The following is a 19,243-nucleotide window of genomic DNA, read 5'->3' as shown; positions in this document are numbered from 1 at the left end:
GGGACCTGGAGGGGAATAACCATATGCTTCAGTACAGGTTAGGGGATGACCTACTAGAGAGGGATGGACTGTGTGTTTCAATGGACAACAGGTTGACCGTGAGTCAGCAGTGGCCAAGAAGACCAATGATATCCTGGGGAGCATAAGAATGTGGCCAGCAGGTTGAGGGAGGCGATCCTCCTCTTCTACTCTGCTCTAGTGAGGCCACGTTTAGAATACTGTGTTCAAAACAGATAGGGATCTCCTAGGAAGAGTCCAGTAGAGGGCCACAAAGATGATAAAGGGCATGGAGCATCTCCTGTATGAAGAAAAGCTGAGTAACCTGGGTCTCTTCAGGTTAGAAGACTAAGGGAGGATCTGATTAATGTCTATAAATATCTGAAGGGAGATAGGAGGCAAATGGATGAGACGAGGCTCAAACAGAACAAGGACTAATTGCCTAAAACTTGAACACAGGAGGTTCTAGGCAAACATACAAAGGACTTGTTATTTATAGTAAAGTTGATGGAGCACTGGATCAGGCTGCCCAGAGAAATGGTGGAGTTTCCTTCTATGGAGATATTCAAGACCCATCTGGATGCCTACCTGTGTGACCTACTGTAGGGTACCTGCTTTAGCAGGGGGTTGGACTCAATGATTTCTTGAGGTCCTTTCCAACCACTGCAATTCTGTGATTTCAGTATTCAGCTGTCCTGCAAAATTACTGAAGTCTGTTTGCTCAAGACGTGCTTTGGATGCCTTCTGTCTGAAGTGCAGTGGTGGGATGTCATGCTGCTAAAGCAGGTGGTGGCATTTAGTAGAAAAGAGATTGATACAAGGACTAATTTTAAAATATTGTTGTTAGTAATTAAAATATTTTATTTGCGATAATAAATTCTTAAAATGCAAAATGGATAAGGAAACGTTGGTTTTAGAGGCAACTGTCCTCTTAAATGTGAAGCAAGTGATTCACATTTTCAAATCAGACAGAGTGAGAGATGGAGGCACAATCAGCAATTCACAACGGAATTTTGTGTTTGAGTAGTAATCAGACTTGCATTTATGATGGCTATGCCTGCACTGTGAGCTAGAGAAGTTGCTTTCTCTTTTTTTTTCATCCAGATGATTTCGGTACTGCATATGCTTTTTTATCACTAAGCTGGACTTCTATAATGCTTTGCTTAATGTGCCTCCAGATTCTGTTATTTATAGACTTCAGCATGTTCAGACTGCAGCTGCTTAAGTACACAAAAGAGAAAGTGTGTTTATGACTTGCTAAGACTTTACTCTGTGATGCCAGTGAAGATCGGGGTTTAGCATGAAATGTTACTGGGTGACCTTCAACAAGCATTGTGATAGCACACCTGTTTATCTAGGAGACTTCTGTTTTAATTTTTTTTACTATTGAAATAACTCAGTGTTCTGCTTTCCGAGGGAAATCTGGGTTTTGTGCATTCTATGTATTATCTTCAAAAAGTGCTGGGGCAGAGGATTTAGTAATGCAGCATCTTGGACGAGCTGTTCTTACAGAAAATGTTTTGTGCACATTAGATTTGTTGAATTTAAACTGTAAGTATATTATTTTCTCTAAGTTGTCATAGTCCTATCACTATAGCCATGATTTACCCATTAACTGTTTTTCAGTGAGAATTGGTGGAGAGGATCCTATGTAAACATGTCAAAACACACATATCTGGTGTTACATATTGAAAAGTGAAATCTCTAATGCCACAGAATATGTTTTGTAAGTTTATAAGATGACAGTGTTGTTTTTTAGTGGCACAATCTAGAATGAGCATAGGTGTTACAATTCATTCACAGTACAAAAAATCTGAAGTATTATGTAAGTGAACACATAGCCAGGATCCCATTTAGGTACTAAGGGTAGGACCATGCTTATTTTCACTGACTTGTGTCTAATAAAGCTGTTCTGTTAAGGCAAGTGCCAATTCCTGCAAAATCAGTCTTTGCTTTTGGTTTGAATCATGGAAATCACAGGAGGATTTTAGGAAATCATAGGAGGAATTTTAGGAGGAAGACTGACTGACAAAGCCAGATAAATAAGGTGACTCCCTGGAAACACTGGAAAACAACTGACCTTTCTCTGATTGAGCTGCAGAAGGCTGGAGAACACATTATCTACCTAAGTTAGGTCTGCATCCCAGAAAATAAGACATCTTCCAAAATGTTCTGATACCTCACCTATTTTGTTTATTGGATTTGTAAACGCTTCATGCAAATTTTAGCTTGAAGACTCTTCTCCTTCAGTTTGGAATTTAGGAGAAGGTTTTTTTTATCTCTTAAAATATCATTAACCATGCAAAAACGTGAGACAATTCCCCTTTGTCATATGATGCATATGCAACGCTATAGGTAAAGCATTGGCATAGGTTGCCCAGAGAGGTGGTGGATGCTCTGTCCCTGGAGGCATTCTAGGTCAGGCTGGAGGAGGCTCTGAGAACCTGATCTAGCTGCAGGTGTCCCTGTTCACTGCAAGGGAAGTTGGACCAGATGGCCTTTAAAATTCTCTTCCAATTCAAATTATTTTGTGATTCTATGATTCTTTTAAAGCCATCTTTAGAGTCACATTGGATATGTTCTTTCTTTGCATGCACTCCAGGCAGGATAACCATGCTAAAAACATATCACGTTCATTGCTACTACCCACAGTGTTCTTCACCCAGAGATGGTCAGGAGGATGTGAACAAGGATTCTCATCAAATCCTTGCCTATCTCGTCTTCATTTTTCTTTGTTCTCTATTGGGGGTCCTTTCAGCATCTCTAGAAGTGATACAGGGATATTCCAGCATAAACACTTGATGTATTTTAGAATACAGCTGGAGCCTAAATGGCCTGTACTTTGACAGGTCAGGTGGAGTGTGACCAACGTTATGACCATGTCCTGTGAATCACAGTCAGCAGCAACGAACGTTTTGCACATGTTCTTGTAAGAAGTGAAAAACTTGCCAGATATAACAAGATACCACATCACCGCTGTCCATGTGCATTGTCTTGAGAACTGGCACCAGTATTATTTAATGTCTTTGCAGCTTGTAGACTCAGGTTTCAAAAGGTTGATGGGATCAGACTTTTCCTTGAAGGTTTTAGTGGTCACTAAAACGAGACAAAGAGGCAAAATGACTCAAGGTCACCAAGCAGGTCGGTGTCAGAGCAGTACGCAGAACCTCCTCCATGCATCCTGGGGCTGTCCTCTCACCCAGCACTCCACATAGCCTCGTTAGCATGGTGCATTTAATCAGCTTCACTCCATGTCGTAATTCATTTTCTGTGGTGTTATGGATATCTAAAGGGTAGGATTTTAACTTAGCAATCTGCTGTGTTATTGAATTAGTTTTATGTTGTGTTAATTTCTTTGTCTCACAGCATTCATCGCCTGTGATAATTGATGCACAATATATAACCGACTTCTGTATTCATTTGGGTAACTGCATTTAATTGCCTGGTATAAAATATGCGTACTAAGTGCAATCTGCTATGACTGCTATGACTGAGAAGTGCTCATTGGTATGGACTTGAGAGTGCTTTATCTTCCTGACAACCTGTCTGAGGAAAGTCTAAATGTCTCACAAAATCTACCATCCAAGGTACTTGCACTGCATCTGCAAAAAGAGAGGCCACAAAAAGCATTCCTGGGAATCATTTTACAGTGTTTTGCATTAGAAATCTGTTAATCAGAAGGTTTCAAGAAGAAAAGTTTATAGGAATGCCCCTGCCACCTCTGAACCTTAAGCACACAGAAGACTTTACACATTTTCTCCTGTAAGTGAGGATTTTCGCTTTATTTGCTTTTTCAAGTTACTCCATGGAATAGAGTTGCTCCCACACACATGTATTTAGGAACACAGATTTCTTTCACATATATCTTAGTGTCATTAATTCCCACAGGACTCCTAATGATTTATAGATTAAGAAGGCTATCTGAAAGTGTGATGTAAGGAAGATGGTGTTGATTAATACCTGATTGATTAATACCTCACAGAGAGTGGCTGCATAAACTTGCACTCTCTTTCTCATTTAACGACTGTCACAGTGATTTCTTTTGTTTTTAAGAAAGCAAGAATCTTCACTAGCAGATGTATTTCCTAGCATGTACTTACTCTTTGTACATCACTTAATCTTTGTATGACCTAGAGTGTTTGTTTATTTGTTACTTTGGCTTGTTTTGTTTCCTGCGTCATGAAGAATATAAAAGTACAGCATCTGGGCTATATGAAGAAATGCTGAAATTAGCCCAATGCCAATCTTATTTTAAATGTAAATGAACCCCCGTTCCCCCATAGGATTTTCAGAAGTTTCTTAACGGAAGCTAAACGTTGAGTCTAAATAAGGTGTCTGTAAGGTTATTTTAGCTGTATTATGTTGCTCTCTGTTAATGTAATCTGTGTGTTGTTGGTGGAAGAGATCTTCACAGTTAGTATTTTTTGCTTTAAGTGAGCTTGTTTTCACAGTCAGGAGGTAGGATTAGTTCTGCCTGCAGCTTGCTGTAGATTATTCATTGTTCATAAGTCCATTTATGCTTGTTTTTCAGTTCTCTTTTACTGACAAAATAGCCTGCAGCAGTAGTTGGTTAGACAGGACTAGTTCTACTTTAGGGTGCTCACGTGCTCTTTGTGTTTTTTTCCCCTGGTTCAGCCTGCAGTGCATCCAGATTCTGCAGCCCTGATGGCCTCGGAGAAAGCAAAGCTGCCCAGATCCAGTGAGACTATGAGAGCACTCTGAGCAAAGACTGTCATGGCCAATTGGGCAGAGCTGATGGCATAGAACAATAGGGGAGTCACAAATAATCCCATGTTTGTGGTGTTGTTTTCCTTGTCCTTTGTAAGGACTTTAAGAAATGCTAATTCATGAAAACCTAACAAAGTTTGAAATATGTGGACAACTTGGTAGAAGGCAAATGCAAAAGAAGTCACTTACTAGTCCTCATTAGATGTGTTTGTCTAGCCCAGCGTTGTTATGGACCAGTTCCCATTTCTGTGAGAGCTAATAGGGCTTCTGTTTGGGTTTGGGGGAAGAGAGTGTGAAATTTGGCAGCAGACCTTGTAATGTCACCCAACACACACGTAACAAAGCAATAAAACAATTGGAAACAACCCGACAGTCACATTTTGCCCCTTATTCCAATAATCCATGCCTGTATGAGATGGCTCTGCAAGTCATCTTCTGAAACCATGGAGTAGCAGTCCCACCTCAGGACACATTGTGGGGATAAGAAGTTAGCCCATGGCCAGGTATGAATATATTTCATCACCATATCATCACAGTTCTGAGCTGTTCTTTCCTACATCAAGGCACAAGGCTCCTGGTCACAAGAGAAAAGCAACAGGGCACCCTGGGCCACACCAGAGGCAAGGTCTGGTCCATGGGTTGCAGATGACCCACCCTGAGCACAGCATATCTTTTTGAGTCACGATTCTGTGATTCTGGCAAATGATTAACACAGAGGAAGGAGGTGGATGTGCCATGTGAGAAATATCTTATTGACAAATAATAATTCAGGCTGCTCTAACCTTGAAATAGATTTTTTTGTAGTCAAAAGTTTATAGCCTGAGTGGAAAGAGCTAAGTGCAAATTTAAGGAGCTGAACAGGAGACACCCAGTTTTTAAAACTTGACATAAATCTCAAGTGGCTTGCCAAGAGTAACATAAGCTAATCGTGTTCCCTGCAGAGGACTTTCGTTCAATGTTTTTTGGTGTTTATAGATGTTATTTAGCAGCTAATTTTATCATAAAATTATTTTATGCTCTGTATAATGAATAGTGGAGATCAAATAAGAATTGGAATTGCAAATTCGAATAATAAGAGTTGATAAATATTGACTTTTAAATAGACCCACTGTAGATTTGAACAAAACGCTTCCGGCCTATGCTGGTTATTTGAAAATTACAACATACAAGAAGAAAAAGAAGTTCAGCATTGTCTGATCCTGGCTCCTTTTTCACTTTTACAGCTATTAATGTGGTCTTGTCCCCATGAAGTGGTTTGTCAAGGAACAGTGTCAAGGAACTACAATACAGAACTTTCTAGCTTGTACTTTGTGCACATCACATGAAAAAAGAAAAGCGTGGGAGGTGCTCAGCTAAAATACCACATAATCACTTTAATTGCTTCTTTTCTAAAGATGAATTCTTGGGGTTTGCATATTGGAAACCCCATAATTAAGAACTTTCAGGGGCTTTTTAAAAAGACAACTCAGTTGTTGCCACAAGAGACACCTACCTGCTGATAACGAATGCCCTAAACTTGGTCAGGAGTTGAGCTGTGTGCTCACTAGTACCAAAGGCTGTAGATCTGAGACCTTTAGGCTTCTGGACAGCCAGGAAAACAGTGCAGCCCTAGTTTGGCCAACAGATAGGTGTAACTAATGCACACAGACCTGACACGAGGATACCTGTGCATTCTTGCTGTGTTTCTTCCTTCTACTGTAGTGCTGTCAGCTCACAGCTTTGGGTCACACCTCGTCCTCTCTCCAGCCTCCCTTGTAATGTCCATTGCTCTGATGTGACAAGCTTTGCAAACAGCAGCAACAGCAAAAAGTAACCATTACGTAAAATTTGTGGTCTGACAGCTACCTGGTGGAAGCAGCACATATTAGCTGGAAGCAGATGGTCCACTCCCACCTCAAGCTCCCTACCTTTTGTGAGGCAAAGATACACTGCTAGTCAAGGAGCCAGCATCATCCTCAGCTCACCTAAGCTTTCTTACATTTTCACATCTCTGCGTGCTCCAGGATTTCTTTTACTTTTCATTTCAGAACAGGAGACTATTTCCTTGTTAATTGTTAACAGTTAAAGAAAAAAAAAAATCACATTTTTATCACTTAAAATACATTCTTTCAGCTGATGCCTTCATGCTGAGGAGGCTGTGTAGCTGCTGATAAGACCAAATTTCTGAAGAGCTTTTCAGTCAGAGGCAAACGTTTTGTCAGGTTCCTGCGTGGCACTGTTTGCTCAGTGGGTGAGGGTGAGCGTTCATTGAAACTCCTCTCTGAAGTGCGTGCAGGAAGCCTGGGGCTGGTGCCTGGTGCACATGGGCAGGAGCATTGTTTGTTGGTTTCCCAGAGCTGTTTGTTGTTCTACAACCATGTTCTGGTTGTGGCACTCGGTGGCTGATTTTATCTTTTCTCTTTCAGAGCCTAATGAGCTGTATGTGGGCCCTGAGTTCGATGACATCCCATCTCAAGATGCTGCTAAGACAGTAGCAAATTATTGCTAGCTGAAGAAGTCTAACAGGAACAAAAGGAACTGGTGAAAAAGCGATGGCTGCTGGTAAGTGTCTCTGATCTGCATAGGTTGTAAGAAAATAGTGGGAATGAACTGAGTTCATTGTGATGAGGGAGATGCACAAATCAGTCCTTGTGCCTGGAGATTTACAATCAGGAGGGTACCCTCCCTTAGCTATCAGACCTTCTCTTCCTTCACTAACCCAGGAACCCATTACCTGGGCAGTCGATTTTGACCATATGAATGTTAATTTTCTTGTTTTCACAGAATCACAGAATTGTAGTTCATAACAAAACTTGATGTTTCCCATGGTGAATTCATTGTCTTTGACCTCTTTTTAATTCAGAGCTAACATATTCTTAAATTCTCTATAAAATTGCATCTCATGGAAAATAGGTTTTTCTTTCACATGTGTTTGGTCCTCAGTTTTCTGACAGTTTACCACAGATTATATATAGTCAAATTATATTAGAAGACTACAGGATAATTCATCCAGCACAGGAGGGATCTCAGGAGGTCTCCAGTACAACCTTCTGCTCAGAGCAAAGCTGGCTGTAGGATCAGACCAATTGCTCAGTGCTTTATCAAGTTTTGGCCCAAAAGCTACAAAGGTTGGTGGCTGTTAAGCTTGTTCCACCACTCAACTCTCCTCCTGGTGAAAAAGTGTTCCATATAATCAGCTTGAACCATTCATGTTTCATTCTATGCCTGTTGAATGTTTCTAATATCTTTATGATTTGCCAAGCAGTATTGTCTGAAACTTCTGAAAGGTGAACTATAATTAAGAAACAAGAGAATGGTGATATCTCATTTTCATTGAACGCTTTGTTAAAAATGCTGTCATATTGATGTGTTTCTTCTCCCGCAGCAGCTGATGGTTTGGGAAGTATAGCTATAGATACCACGCAACTGAACATGTCAGTCACTGATCCAACAGCTTGGGCCACAGCTATGAATAACCTAGGGATGGTTCCAGTAGGTCTAGCTGGACAACAGCTTGTGACAGGTAAGACTTTTTTTGTATTGAAGAGGTCTGTTGCAAAAATCTATGGACTCTTTGCCTTCTTTTAAAATATCTGGAATTATTTTTGAGGCTATATTTATTTTTCATATTCTGAAAACACTATCTATGATTAATATTGCATACAGTGTAGTAGTCTCTTCTTGTAGTAGTTGTAAAATCTATACCATATTTTAACCTTGTGGAAAAGCCCAAACTCTGGCAAAATTAGACATCGATCCTCATTCTGGGTCAAGATCAGAATCAGGGTCACATAAAATCTGTTTCTTCATTCAAGCAGGATTTTTTTATGTTCTGCTAGGGCACACCATGGTCTGGGACTTCCTGACTGGAGAAGGATTTTGAAGTTACGTTAATTGGGTAGAAAATTATGTAGCCCATTCACTCAGTTAATATTAGTAAAGCAAAACTTTCCCAACAGGTGTGCACTTATTTACTTATGGAGTCATAAAGTGAATTTCAATAGGTTGTTCTTGTTTGATTTTGCTATTTCACTTACAGTTTGGGGAAGCATTGTAGAGAATGAACTCATTCTAAAAACAATAAAAATAGTATTTCGGAATCAGCAGTGTTTCACAGACGCATCCAGGCATCATCAGACTTCACTGCCAGCAGTAGAGGACTAATTGGGTGGGATTAATTAAACTACATTGCTCCTGTGAGGTAGAGAAATAATTTTTGTATGGATGGGTGCCCCACAGACACAAGCCACCAGCCAGATATATGACAGATCCCCCCTGGAAACTGCATCCTTAGCTTAAGAAGAGCAGGGCAACATCTGATTCAGAGCAGCCTCCTGTCACATCTGCACCCGTCCATGTAGATGTGGAGGTGGTAAGCCATATCTAAATCACTCTGTTGGCCTCACCAGGGATGTGAGAGGTTTTATTTTGGCCAAATATGTCCCCTTCTGGAACTTGGAACAGCATGAAGCTATGCCAGTTTGCAGCTGATGGTCTGGCTCTGAATTACCCATTTTACAGGCGGGTAAACTAAGCTGCACAAAAGTTGATTTATAATGGAAGATTCTCAAACAGAGAATTTAGCCACTGGAGGCCATCAGCTGATTCTTTAACCCCATTCTCCTGATAAAAGTCAACAAGCAGAGCTGTCAGCACCTGCCTCCCCTGCTGTCAATTCCTGTGCGCTAGGGAGTGGTGGTGGCTCCTCAACCCGTGTACAAGTATCTCAGTTGCATGTCCCATGGAATTTGCCCACCTTTTTGTCTTCCCTTCTTCCTCTGTCTCCCCATTTTTGGTGGAAGTTTTGTCCTCAGGTGCACTATGCAGTCCCTACAAGGCAGCCTTGTCTCCGTTGCAGTGATTTCCCCATCAGGGAGGATCCCATGGATTTTATTTCATTGCCAGCTCCCTGCTGTAATTTTCATAATTTGTATATTATGTATTGTAGGAGTGTTGTACAGGCCAGCTGGTATTTGTTCAGCATATTGAATATATGGAAGGTGCCATAAGTAATAAATATTAATCAGTGAAGTGTTACCTATTTTCTCTACAGAAATAATTCCTGCTTTCCCTTTCCCTTTCCTTTCCTTTCTTTGAGACTCTTGTATTTTTCAAGGTAAATAGGTGCTTTGACATTTCATTATGTTTCCCCATGATTCATAAGTTTTTGACACATTTTCATCATGGCAAATCCATAATTTTCACCACAATTTACCATGAAAAGACTTATGGACTCTTTCTGCTTTGATATATTGATAAATATATTTACTGCACCTACATTCAGCAACAGTTTCCATCACCACGTTAGAACCAAATATCTAAAGACTCCTCAGCTATTTCTGACTTTTTTTTCATTTTTTTCATTGTTATTAATCCTAGCAATGAAATAATCTCCCACAGCAGTCACATTTTGCTGTTTTTACTGTCATCTATGACATTTCTCAGAGATTAAAATGAAACACCCATGTCCCAGCACTAACTTTTTCTCTGCCTTTAAAAATAAGTATTTTTATTTTATTATTTTATTTTCCTGCCTTGGAGACTGTTAGGAAAGCAATAAATAGTTTAAAATGATCTTGGAGAGTGTGTGATCTTCTCTGTGCGTGCCTTTATAACCTTCTGTAGTCTGAAATTCAGGGTATTGCACTCACCCATTCCCTGACATGTCTCTTAATTCTGTGATATTTCAATTTCCAAGGCTCTCCTTCATTCACAGCCTTTCTTCCTCCAAGCCTGGTTCCTGATTCCTAAATGGCAGAGCAATTTTCATCCCCTACGTATGGAGGCCATATGATCTACTAAGTCTGTTTGTGGATTTTTGCTCTTTTTTTTTTTTCAACTGACGTTAACTTTGCTGCTGTGTAACATGCTGGGATGCCTGCATCATAACAGAGTTGTACTACCCGCTTTACAAGCTGTGAAGCTCTTGCCCAGCCTGAGAATTTGTTAACATTAATAATAAAGCTTCTGAAACATCTGTCCGATGCTCTTCCTGCAGTCTGTGATGTAGGCTGTCTGTTCTGGGTAACTAATCAATTTTAAGCACTGCTAACCTTTTAATATCAGTTTAGATGATATCTGTACTCTATTCAATTCCTTATCTCCCAGTACTGTAAAATTGGATTTTTGATCTGAGAAAATGCCAGAGCCTTTCATTTGTGAAGATGTATTCTTGTTAATAGGTGTATAATATCTCTTCTATTTCTATGTGTAGCCTGCTTGCACTTCTTGTTTTTCATAAAGCTCATCTTCTTCCACAATATTTAGCTACTGCATTGCATGTAAGCTAAAGTATACATTTATACAAAATATATACACAATTCATATGATAAACTGTAGTTTAGTAGTGCATTAGTTAAAGTGCTAAAGACTGATGTGGAATGGCCTTGGCTGAAAAGCACTTTCATTGTAAACCCCTTCCTTCAGCAAGTTATAAATTTTTCCAAAAAATTGCCTGTTGGACCTAAGTGTCTTGGTCTTCTCCCAAAGGTAAGGATTTTCTGGAAAGGTTGGACACAATCTGCTAAACTGCTTCTGAGTTGGGCAGGCCTTAAAATTGCAGTTTTCACCACTCTGGAACTTTGAGAAACATGTCCAGGCGATAGGAGAAAGGTAGTTTGTACTCCGTGGTTTTGAGATATGAATGTACCTTGTGCCATCAGCAGCTCTGATTCAAGCACATCTTTCAACTGTGTTTAAGTCTGCTGCTCTGTTATATTTTAGGAATAGCAGAAAAGCTTGGTGACCTATGGCCGACTGAGGCTGTTTTATTTTGCTTTCACATCAGGACTTTTTAAAGGCAGTTCTGGCGCTGCTGAATTTAGTGTCCTTCTGCTGTCTTTTGTTTCAGCAAATGGCATCAGGTCACCTGTATTCTAAATGATGACATCTGGCCCGAAAACATGATTTACTTTCCAATTTGGTTTGGTTTTCCTTACACTAATGAGCCACTGCAAAGCATAAACTGGAAAACATAAAGCAATTCTGAGATGCTTTTCTTCCAGAGTGACTTAGAGGACTTAAACATTTGTTGATCAAAGATTGTATAAATTAAAAAGTTCACCAGTGCAAACACATGGTACCTAAGTGGTAATTCTAGAGTTGCTTAAGGCTGTCCTCTGTGCTGGTTGTTTGTACTCTTGCAGAAAAAAAAAGAAATAACAAACTTGAAGTGCAGACATCCAAGGTGAAAGTTATATTTCTGCTTACAAGTCAAGGGTATGCCTGAAAGCTGATGCCTTCTACTTACCTATGGGTAATTATTAAGGCAACATCATTCGTGCGAGTCCAGCCAACATGCCTCACCCTTAGGATATTAAATTTTCAGTGGTCTCCAGTATTGTTTTTGCTGAAGTTATACTTTGACCAGTTCTACAAACTCCTAGTGAAATTGGAGGCTAGTAAGCTTTGAAGCCTAACATTCCTCTTACCAATAAGTACAGGAAAGCTGTACACCATTTTAGTGGCCTCAGGCGTATGTCTTTTAGACACTGGAGGTTGTGAAATATTAGACACTTACATCAACCATTCTGTTTTTCCATTTGTCATTTCTTTCCCCACACACTTGTCTTTTGACCTGATTTCAGTGGAACATAGGAACTGTCAGCTTCAATCAGATCACCTCGTTCAGGATTGTGCTTCTGACAGTGCTGAGTAGCTGATACTAAACAGGAAGATGTAAAAGGCAAGTCAGCACCAAAGTGCTTTTTCCTCCACTGGGCCCTTCTCTTAATCATTAATACATGGAGCAGGATTCTCCAAACTAGAAGCTGTATATCTAAATCAAATTATAACTCAGCAAAACTTCACTTATGGATGCAGCACCTGTGACAATAAGTGTGTGCAATCCTGAAGTTGTAACCCCAGAAGTAGATCTTGATAACACAAGAAATCAGGAAATATCAATCTAGACTTTTAAATCCTAAAACAGTAGGCTAAATATCCCTCCCATAATTTTCTAAGCTTAAGACCTCCAGATCTTTGGAAACATAATATTCAGACTGTCTCTTTCCCAAAAATTAAGACTGTAACAAAAAGCAAACACTATACTCAGTTTACAATCAGTCACTAGCATTTTTCAGTGTGATGGACGTAGCAAAGGGCTGACCAGCATTTCCTTCTTCTACTCACTTCAGGGGCTCAAGAGATCACTAATTCCCACGCATTAGAGTTGGAATGGAGAATACCCAAGAATTATTTTAGAAAAATAAAGGGTGGTGTGAGGCTTAATAATTCCTTCACCATTCTGCTTCAGCTATGGAAAAACCTGCTAGGCTTCACTGGCTTTCTACCATAGAATAAATGAGGCATGCTCAATGAATTGTGGTCTTCTACATATCATTGCATTCTGACTAGAACTGTAAACAAATTCCTCATTGTTCTGATTTGGCACCATTTTTGTAATATCAATGAAACACAATCAAATCTTGTAGGTAATCAAGTTGTATTTGATTATGTTCAGAAGAGAGGCTGTACAGTAAACAGTGCTGAAGTCTTTAAGAAGTCAGCTGGCCAGAAGATACTGCCAAATCTTGTGCGTATACTTCTTGAGAAGCATCTCCACTACTGAAGGACTGGAGACACTGATACATGTGTGGGCAGCCTCTTTTTGCTTTGCTTAAGCTGTCCCATTACACAGTGGTTTTCCTTTTCCACACGTCATTGCTAAGGCACTGGACCAGTTCATCGATAAACACGTAACTTGAAACTTCCAAGACAAGCCTAATAAAACTCAGATTCCTCTTCTGTAATATTCTGAATATTCTAATCTTCTGAATATTGAGCTCCTATTTATTGCTTACAGGGTCACCCACAAAAGTTTTGAAGTAATACATTTGTACTATGACCTGAAGATTGTGTCATTTTTTTTTGGGGGGGGGGGGGAAAGAGCTTGAGCATCTACTATTGTTGAATAGCACACTAGCACACTCTGAATTTAAGCTTCTAGGCAGACAGCAGCTGGTGAAGGCACTCTCCTGTAGCCTAACTCATCTGCCCAGTGGTACGGCAGTGCAGCAAAAGAAAAAATAAGAAATCTTAGTATGTTTTCAGAGTGTCCTATAGGTTTTGCAAAACCCTTGAAGTTACAAGATCTTCAGAAGACTTTTTATTTTTTTTCAGACATAATGTCTTCCAAACATGTTTTATGCATTGTTCTTCATTAATAGGCAAGCCAGAGAAATGTAACATGGCATACTCTGAAGAAAGCTACGTATTTTCTCTAACTGTATTCTAATCCCTTCCTCTAATTTTACAGTCCTTGTAAAGAGAGAGACCTACAGAGACCTTGTATGTCAGTAAAAAGGAAAACATTTACTGTTTGAATTATCTGAATGACCAATCAGAATAATTAAGAGGTGTGAAACATACTCTGAAACATCAGAGTCTGTACCCAAATAAAACTGTGTTTTTCCATTGTCAAGATATGGGAACAGGAAGAGTGAAAGAGTATAGGTAAAGTGGGAATTGCAGTACGTAGGTCCACTGGGAACGTCTCCAAGGAAATATTACATATTAGTGTAGCAGGTAGGTTTTCTTTCATTGACCTGAAAAGTAACTGCAGAGTTAATCACACCTTCTATCATGTGAGTGTTACTCAAGGAGACTTCACACCAGGGGACATTAAAGGGCTAGGAACAAACACAGTCAGGTTGCAACAGAAAATGGAGAGAAATATTCAACGTCCAGAGAAAATGTGGCAGAAACTCTAAGAGCCTTTGACACAGTACTCTGGGTGAAGAGTGCCTCTTAGGTCATTCAAGTGCCTACTCTATATTAGACCTTAATTAAGGCCAAGAATGAAGATAGTGATTAAAATCTTCTTGGTGCTTAAAGATAAATAGTGCTTTTTTATCATCATCTGAGGGACAGATTGTCCTAAGTAAAGACACGGGAGGTGAGCAGGGGCCCATAGAGATGAATGCTAATTAAAAGGCTTGTGCTGTTTCTGGCTGGAATATTCTTTTTGGTTACAGAATTTGTTGCTATACTTTTGTCCCTGTCCAGTCAACAGTTCAGGAAAACTAACTGATTACTATTTGGTGTAACTCCTATTAACTCTTTCGAAATCCCAAACTACATTTATGATTCATGTGATATTGTTTGGATAATTGTTTGTTTTTCTGGTAGCAACTGCCAAAAAAAAATCTATTCTGCTGGTTTTTATTTGAAGTTCCAGTGAAATGACATTGAAATATTTCATTTCTGTAGAAGTTTTTCCCATCTTTTTTTCTGAGTTTGAAAAGCCTCCTTTCCCACCATTTTCCGTGTGTTTATTTATTCTAGACAAAAATACCCATGAGTAATTATGAACATCCCAAAGCAGAAAGTAAGCCAGGAGCCTGAAACTGTTTGCTGTTGACTGTTAACTTCTGTTGGAGCACAGCTCTTTAACAGCACTTCCCCTTCTCACACATCATGCCCTATCCAAGGACCTAAGGCTCCATGGCCAACATGGGGTATCCAGCATAACCTCTACATGATTTAGTTCTCTTATGGGAAAACTGAGATACTGTAGGTGGAAATCAACACAAAGAGTAAAATTGATAATTTTAACTAATCAAAGATGAGGTGTGAATACCAAGTTATACATTTATGTGGAAAACAAGGCTTGCTAATGGCAAACTGTTGACAGTTGGCTTGCTGAGCACTGTGGTATGTTCAGGTGGCAAGATGAAGGCGATGTTACCTGACGCCCCAAGGCCAAAAATGTGAACTGCTTGAGATGGCACAGGTGTCCCAACAGGACTGTTAACTCATTCCATGCAGAATACTCTCAGGAGAAATCAGGATGGCGCAAATAGGAATGTTGCAGAGCAAGACTTCCTTGGGAGGATAAGACTTAAGTCTAAATGAACTCCCTCCAAATCAGACCATGGCATCAGTTGTGCATCCCTACTCAATCTCTTTCTTTGCCCGAGGGATAGTAAGCAGGCCACAACATGTGGAGGTGGAAGATAATTAAACTCATCACGTAAAATATTCTGTAAAACTCTCCAGCATGTATTTACATTGTGTTCTGCCTAAATACTAGGGATATTCTGCTGCTTTGGCTTCAGGAACGTAATGCACCTGTTCGTATAACAGGGACAACTTTATCTGCTTTTCCTGTATGTGCACATTCCTCTTGGAGATGTTATTTATTTATGTATTTATTTATTTCTTAAAAAACCATTCATTTGACCCTGGGTGATTTTCCTTTACAAATAATCTCCCCCTCCTGAACACAGTGTCTACAGCAGTTAGTTGCTATTTGTTATTTGCATTCAGGAAAGGCTTTCAGATGGATAGCTCCAATAAGTTAAACAATGTCTGAGCACTAACAAGTCAATCCCATCCCAAATTGCACGCAGTCTGTTTTCTTTCGCTTAGATAAACCAGGTAGGTTAGGAATTGCATGGAAACAATGGGATAATACTGATTGGCATGAAAAGCAGCAGTGATTAGGAAGCTGGCTGCTTATTGTGTGGTATCCATAAGGTACCTTGACGTCACAGTATTATGGTGGTAAGCGAAAAAGCAGTTTAACTCTTTTATCTGATATTCAGGCAAAGAGAAAGAGGCAAACTATTGCACAAATTAGAAGCAGGCGAACGCTTTCTACCTGCTCTTCCTCTGTAATTGTGCTGTTGTAATTTTGTAGAGACGGATTGCAAAAGGGAAGTGAGAAGATAGGAAATAGCTTTGCTAGCACTTACAGGAGACAGCACGGCGGGAGAAGGAGCGGATGTGCTTTTTATAACCTTTTATATAGATTCAGCAGCATGAGCTGTGCTTTGGAAGACAAATGTCCAGGCTGCAGAGTATGGAGAGGACAAGCTATAGACTTCTCTAGCTCACTTTGTTTTCTGTGATACAATTGTATTGCAGATGGTTTATTTTACTAGAATTAAAATGGGATATTACAACTAACTGTAGTGCTGAGGTTTTTCCTCATTTTGAGCTGCTTTTATCAAAACTATGTAACCTTCCTCTTGGGAACTCCCATTCTGGGACTTGAACTATACTCAGACTTGCAGGACTGAGTCCTTTCCATAAATAATCATTGAAACCTTTTTGAAAGCATTTTGAAGGCAATTTTGGCACTTAAAGCATGCGTTGTAGGAGTATTTGTATGACATTTCAGAATGTCCTAAAACTTTACTTACCAGAATAGTCATGACGAAAATAGATTCAATATTATTTACAATAATAATAAACTCACCAAAATTAAGAGGAAAAACAAGAGAGAAGAGAAAAGATTTTATTTTTCTTTCAAATATCTCAATATTTATTGAGATATTATTTAATATATAATTATTTAATATTTCTACCCAAACACAGTGCTGTTACCCCTTAATGTAGTAAATACTGTAGCATTGTCATTTTTTTTTTTTTTTTTAATTGCTATGCTTTTAATTCTTTCATAACGCCTTAGGAACTCAGAGAAGGACTGTGGGTTGTGAGATGAGAAAGCTTAGATGGTGCACCCGAATACCAGGACTGCAGGCAGGCAGCAGGGAGTAGGAATGTGCAACAGAACAGCTCCAAAAGTAACTGGTTTAATAAATTGCTTACAATAAATATTGAGGGATCCCTTCACATTAGTAGCCAGAATGAAAAGGAAAAAAACCTCAATTACAAGTCCATTCTTGTTATTCGCCGGTCTATATATAGTAAAATATCTCTTCCAGTTCTTCCTACATATGCTGCCTTTTAACTTTTTGTCCCTTTGTTCTGGTCTGTCTAATTACCTCAAGCAGATAATGAAGTCTGATTTTATAATAAGCCATAGTTAGTTCAGGCTTGTCAAGGCTGATTTATTGGTTCCAAAGAGTTGGGACTTTCAGCTTCGAGGCTAAGATCATTTCTGGCTGCAATTCAAGGTGTTAATTTTGAGCTTTAAATCTAAATGTGGTTTGGAACATGTCCTATGCTTTCTGTTCAAAAAGAGCAAACAGCCTGCATTTCTGTTGTTTTTTGTTGTTGTCTGAGTGGAATTTATAATCTGGAATTAAGATAAAACAAACCCAAACCATCCATTCCGGCAAGAACTGTCTTGCATATTTTAATCACAACAAAGATTGTCATCTTGAAGGCCACAGAACTATTTTATGTGAGTGGAAGTTGTTAGGAGTGGGCTTCCAAAGGGAAGATGCATCTCCAAGGATCTTATCATGTATTCATTTCTCTTTAACAAACTGCTTCAGCACTGCCTGATGGAGTGGAACGTGTCTCTGCACATTTCCATGGCTTAGAAACAGAAAAGTGCAATGCTAGGAAAACAAAATCATAATAGCCAATGACTCACATACACCATTTGGTGTCTCTCTGGGTCCCTCTCTCTTCCCATGTTTTACCTCAACAGTTGAGTTCACCGGGGACATGAGAACTAACTGTCTTTCAAACTCTTCATTTGAAGATTTGAAGCACCAGGTTCTCACTGAAGGGCAATCTTACGGCATTGCCTTTCATAGGCAGTTGTATTCCTACCTGCTTTCTCATTCCTTGGTCTCTCATTTTCCATCATCAAAACATTAATGTATGTATTTTTAATACAATAATGCATTGTGTTGAAACAGCAGACATGCCCTGAGGAATATTAAGATCTGTTGGCTACCTCAGGTAGTAACAGAAGGAACACATTATTCAAAGGACTGTGCAGCAGAAACGTTATCACACATCTGTGTATTCCAGCCAGTGAATTTAGTGTAATTTTCCCATTTTCCCTCTTGGTGCTAACAGACATCAGGTTGTTGATCTAGTGATATTTTGTAAGTGTTGTTCAAATTCCACAAGTTCTTTTTTTCTTCTTTTTTTGTTTGTTTGTTTCATGTGTTTTCTCATTTGTTTGCCTTGTCATAGCTCAATTATTTCACATGCAGATGCAGCATGATATCTGGCCTCTGTGGGCTCTGTTATGTAACAGTCACATCTCACTAGACTTGATTACATGATCTGTTATTTGTTCTGCTTCCAAGTTTTCTTTCATCTGCAGCCTAGTGATACTATGTATAGTGCTCCATCCACATATGTACAAAGTAAGCTTGAACTCAATAAGTCCTCCTGAGGACTTTCTTACTGCTTGCCATGCTTTTACGATTGAAAGACGACAAGCTGTCACAGGATTCTATTACGGTTGAGTTATGGATTGGAAATATCAGAAAACTCCATGTTGCTTAATGGCCACTTATAAACAAAGTTTACAAATTTTCCAGTATTGCCTGCTCTACAAACTCATTCGGGGATTTGAAGGGAAACAAATATGTTTTCTCTCAGGCATCAGTAAAATCCAGTAGTAACATGTCACTGGCCAAATATCATGGCTATAGCCTAAAGTGTCTCCCCCAGAGTTCCAGAAATGAACAGTGAAGGAGACAGTAATTCCAGGGTTATGCAGAGGGAGCCCCTGCATTGGTAATTCAGACCAGAATAGAACCCAGCTTCCTTCTTCCGCTTGTGCAAGTGTGCAGAGCCAGCAAGAACAAAGCTTTTTTTTAATGCTGTGTGAGTAAAATAAAGGAAAATGAATCTGGCTGTAAAATACCAGACTTCATCTATC

The 19,243-nt window shown here is 39.4% G+C and overlaps 1 protein-coding gene across 5 annotated transcripts in view; it reads left to right on the top strand.

Annotated features, from left to right (window-relative positions):
- The window catches only part of ENOX1 (ecto-NOX disulfide-thiol exchanger 1), a 366,915-nt gene that overhangs the window by 220,124 nt on the left and 127,548 nt on the right, over window positions 1-19,243 (top strand). For all 5 annotated transcript variants that reach the window (XM_042838792.1, XM_042838794.1, XM_042838791.1 and 2 more), the window contains 2 exons: window positions 7,131-7,266; window positions 8,090-8,227. In XM_042838792.1, the coding sequence (XP_042694726.1) occupies window positions 7,257-7,266; window positions 8,090-8,227 (148 nt within the window). In that variant the 5' untranslated portion in view covers window positions 7,131-7,256. The remainder of the gene's footprint in view (window positions 1-7,130; window positions 7,267-8,089; window positions 8,228-19,243) is intronic.

The sequence above is a fragment of the Centrocercus urophasianus genome, unplaced genomic scaffold, assembly GCF_019232065.1.
Source record: "Centrocercus urophasianus isolate 14NV4802_14NV808 unplaced genomic scaffold, USGS_Curo_1.0 seq_9, whole genome shotgun sequence".
Lineage (NCBI taxonomy): Eukaryota > Metazoa > Chordata > Aves > Galliformes > Phasianidae > Centrocercus > Centrocercus urophasianus.
Note: the sequence above shows the minus strand (reverse complement) of the source record. Positions and strands in the feature narration are given on the sequence as shown.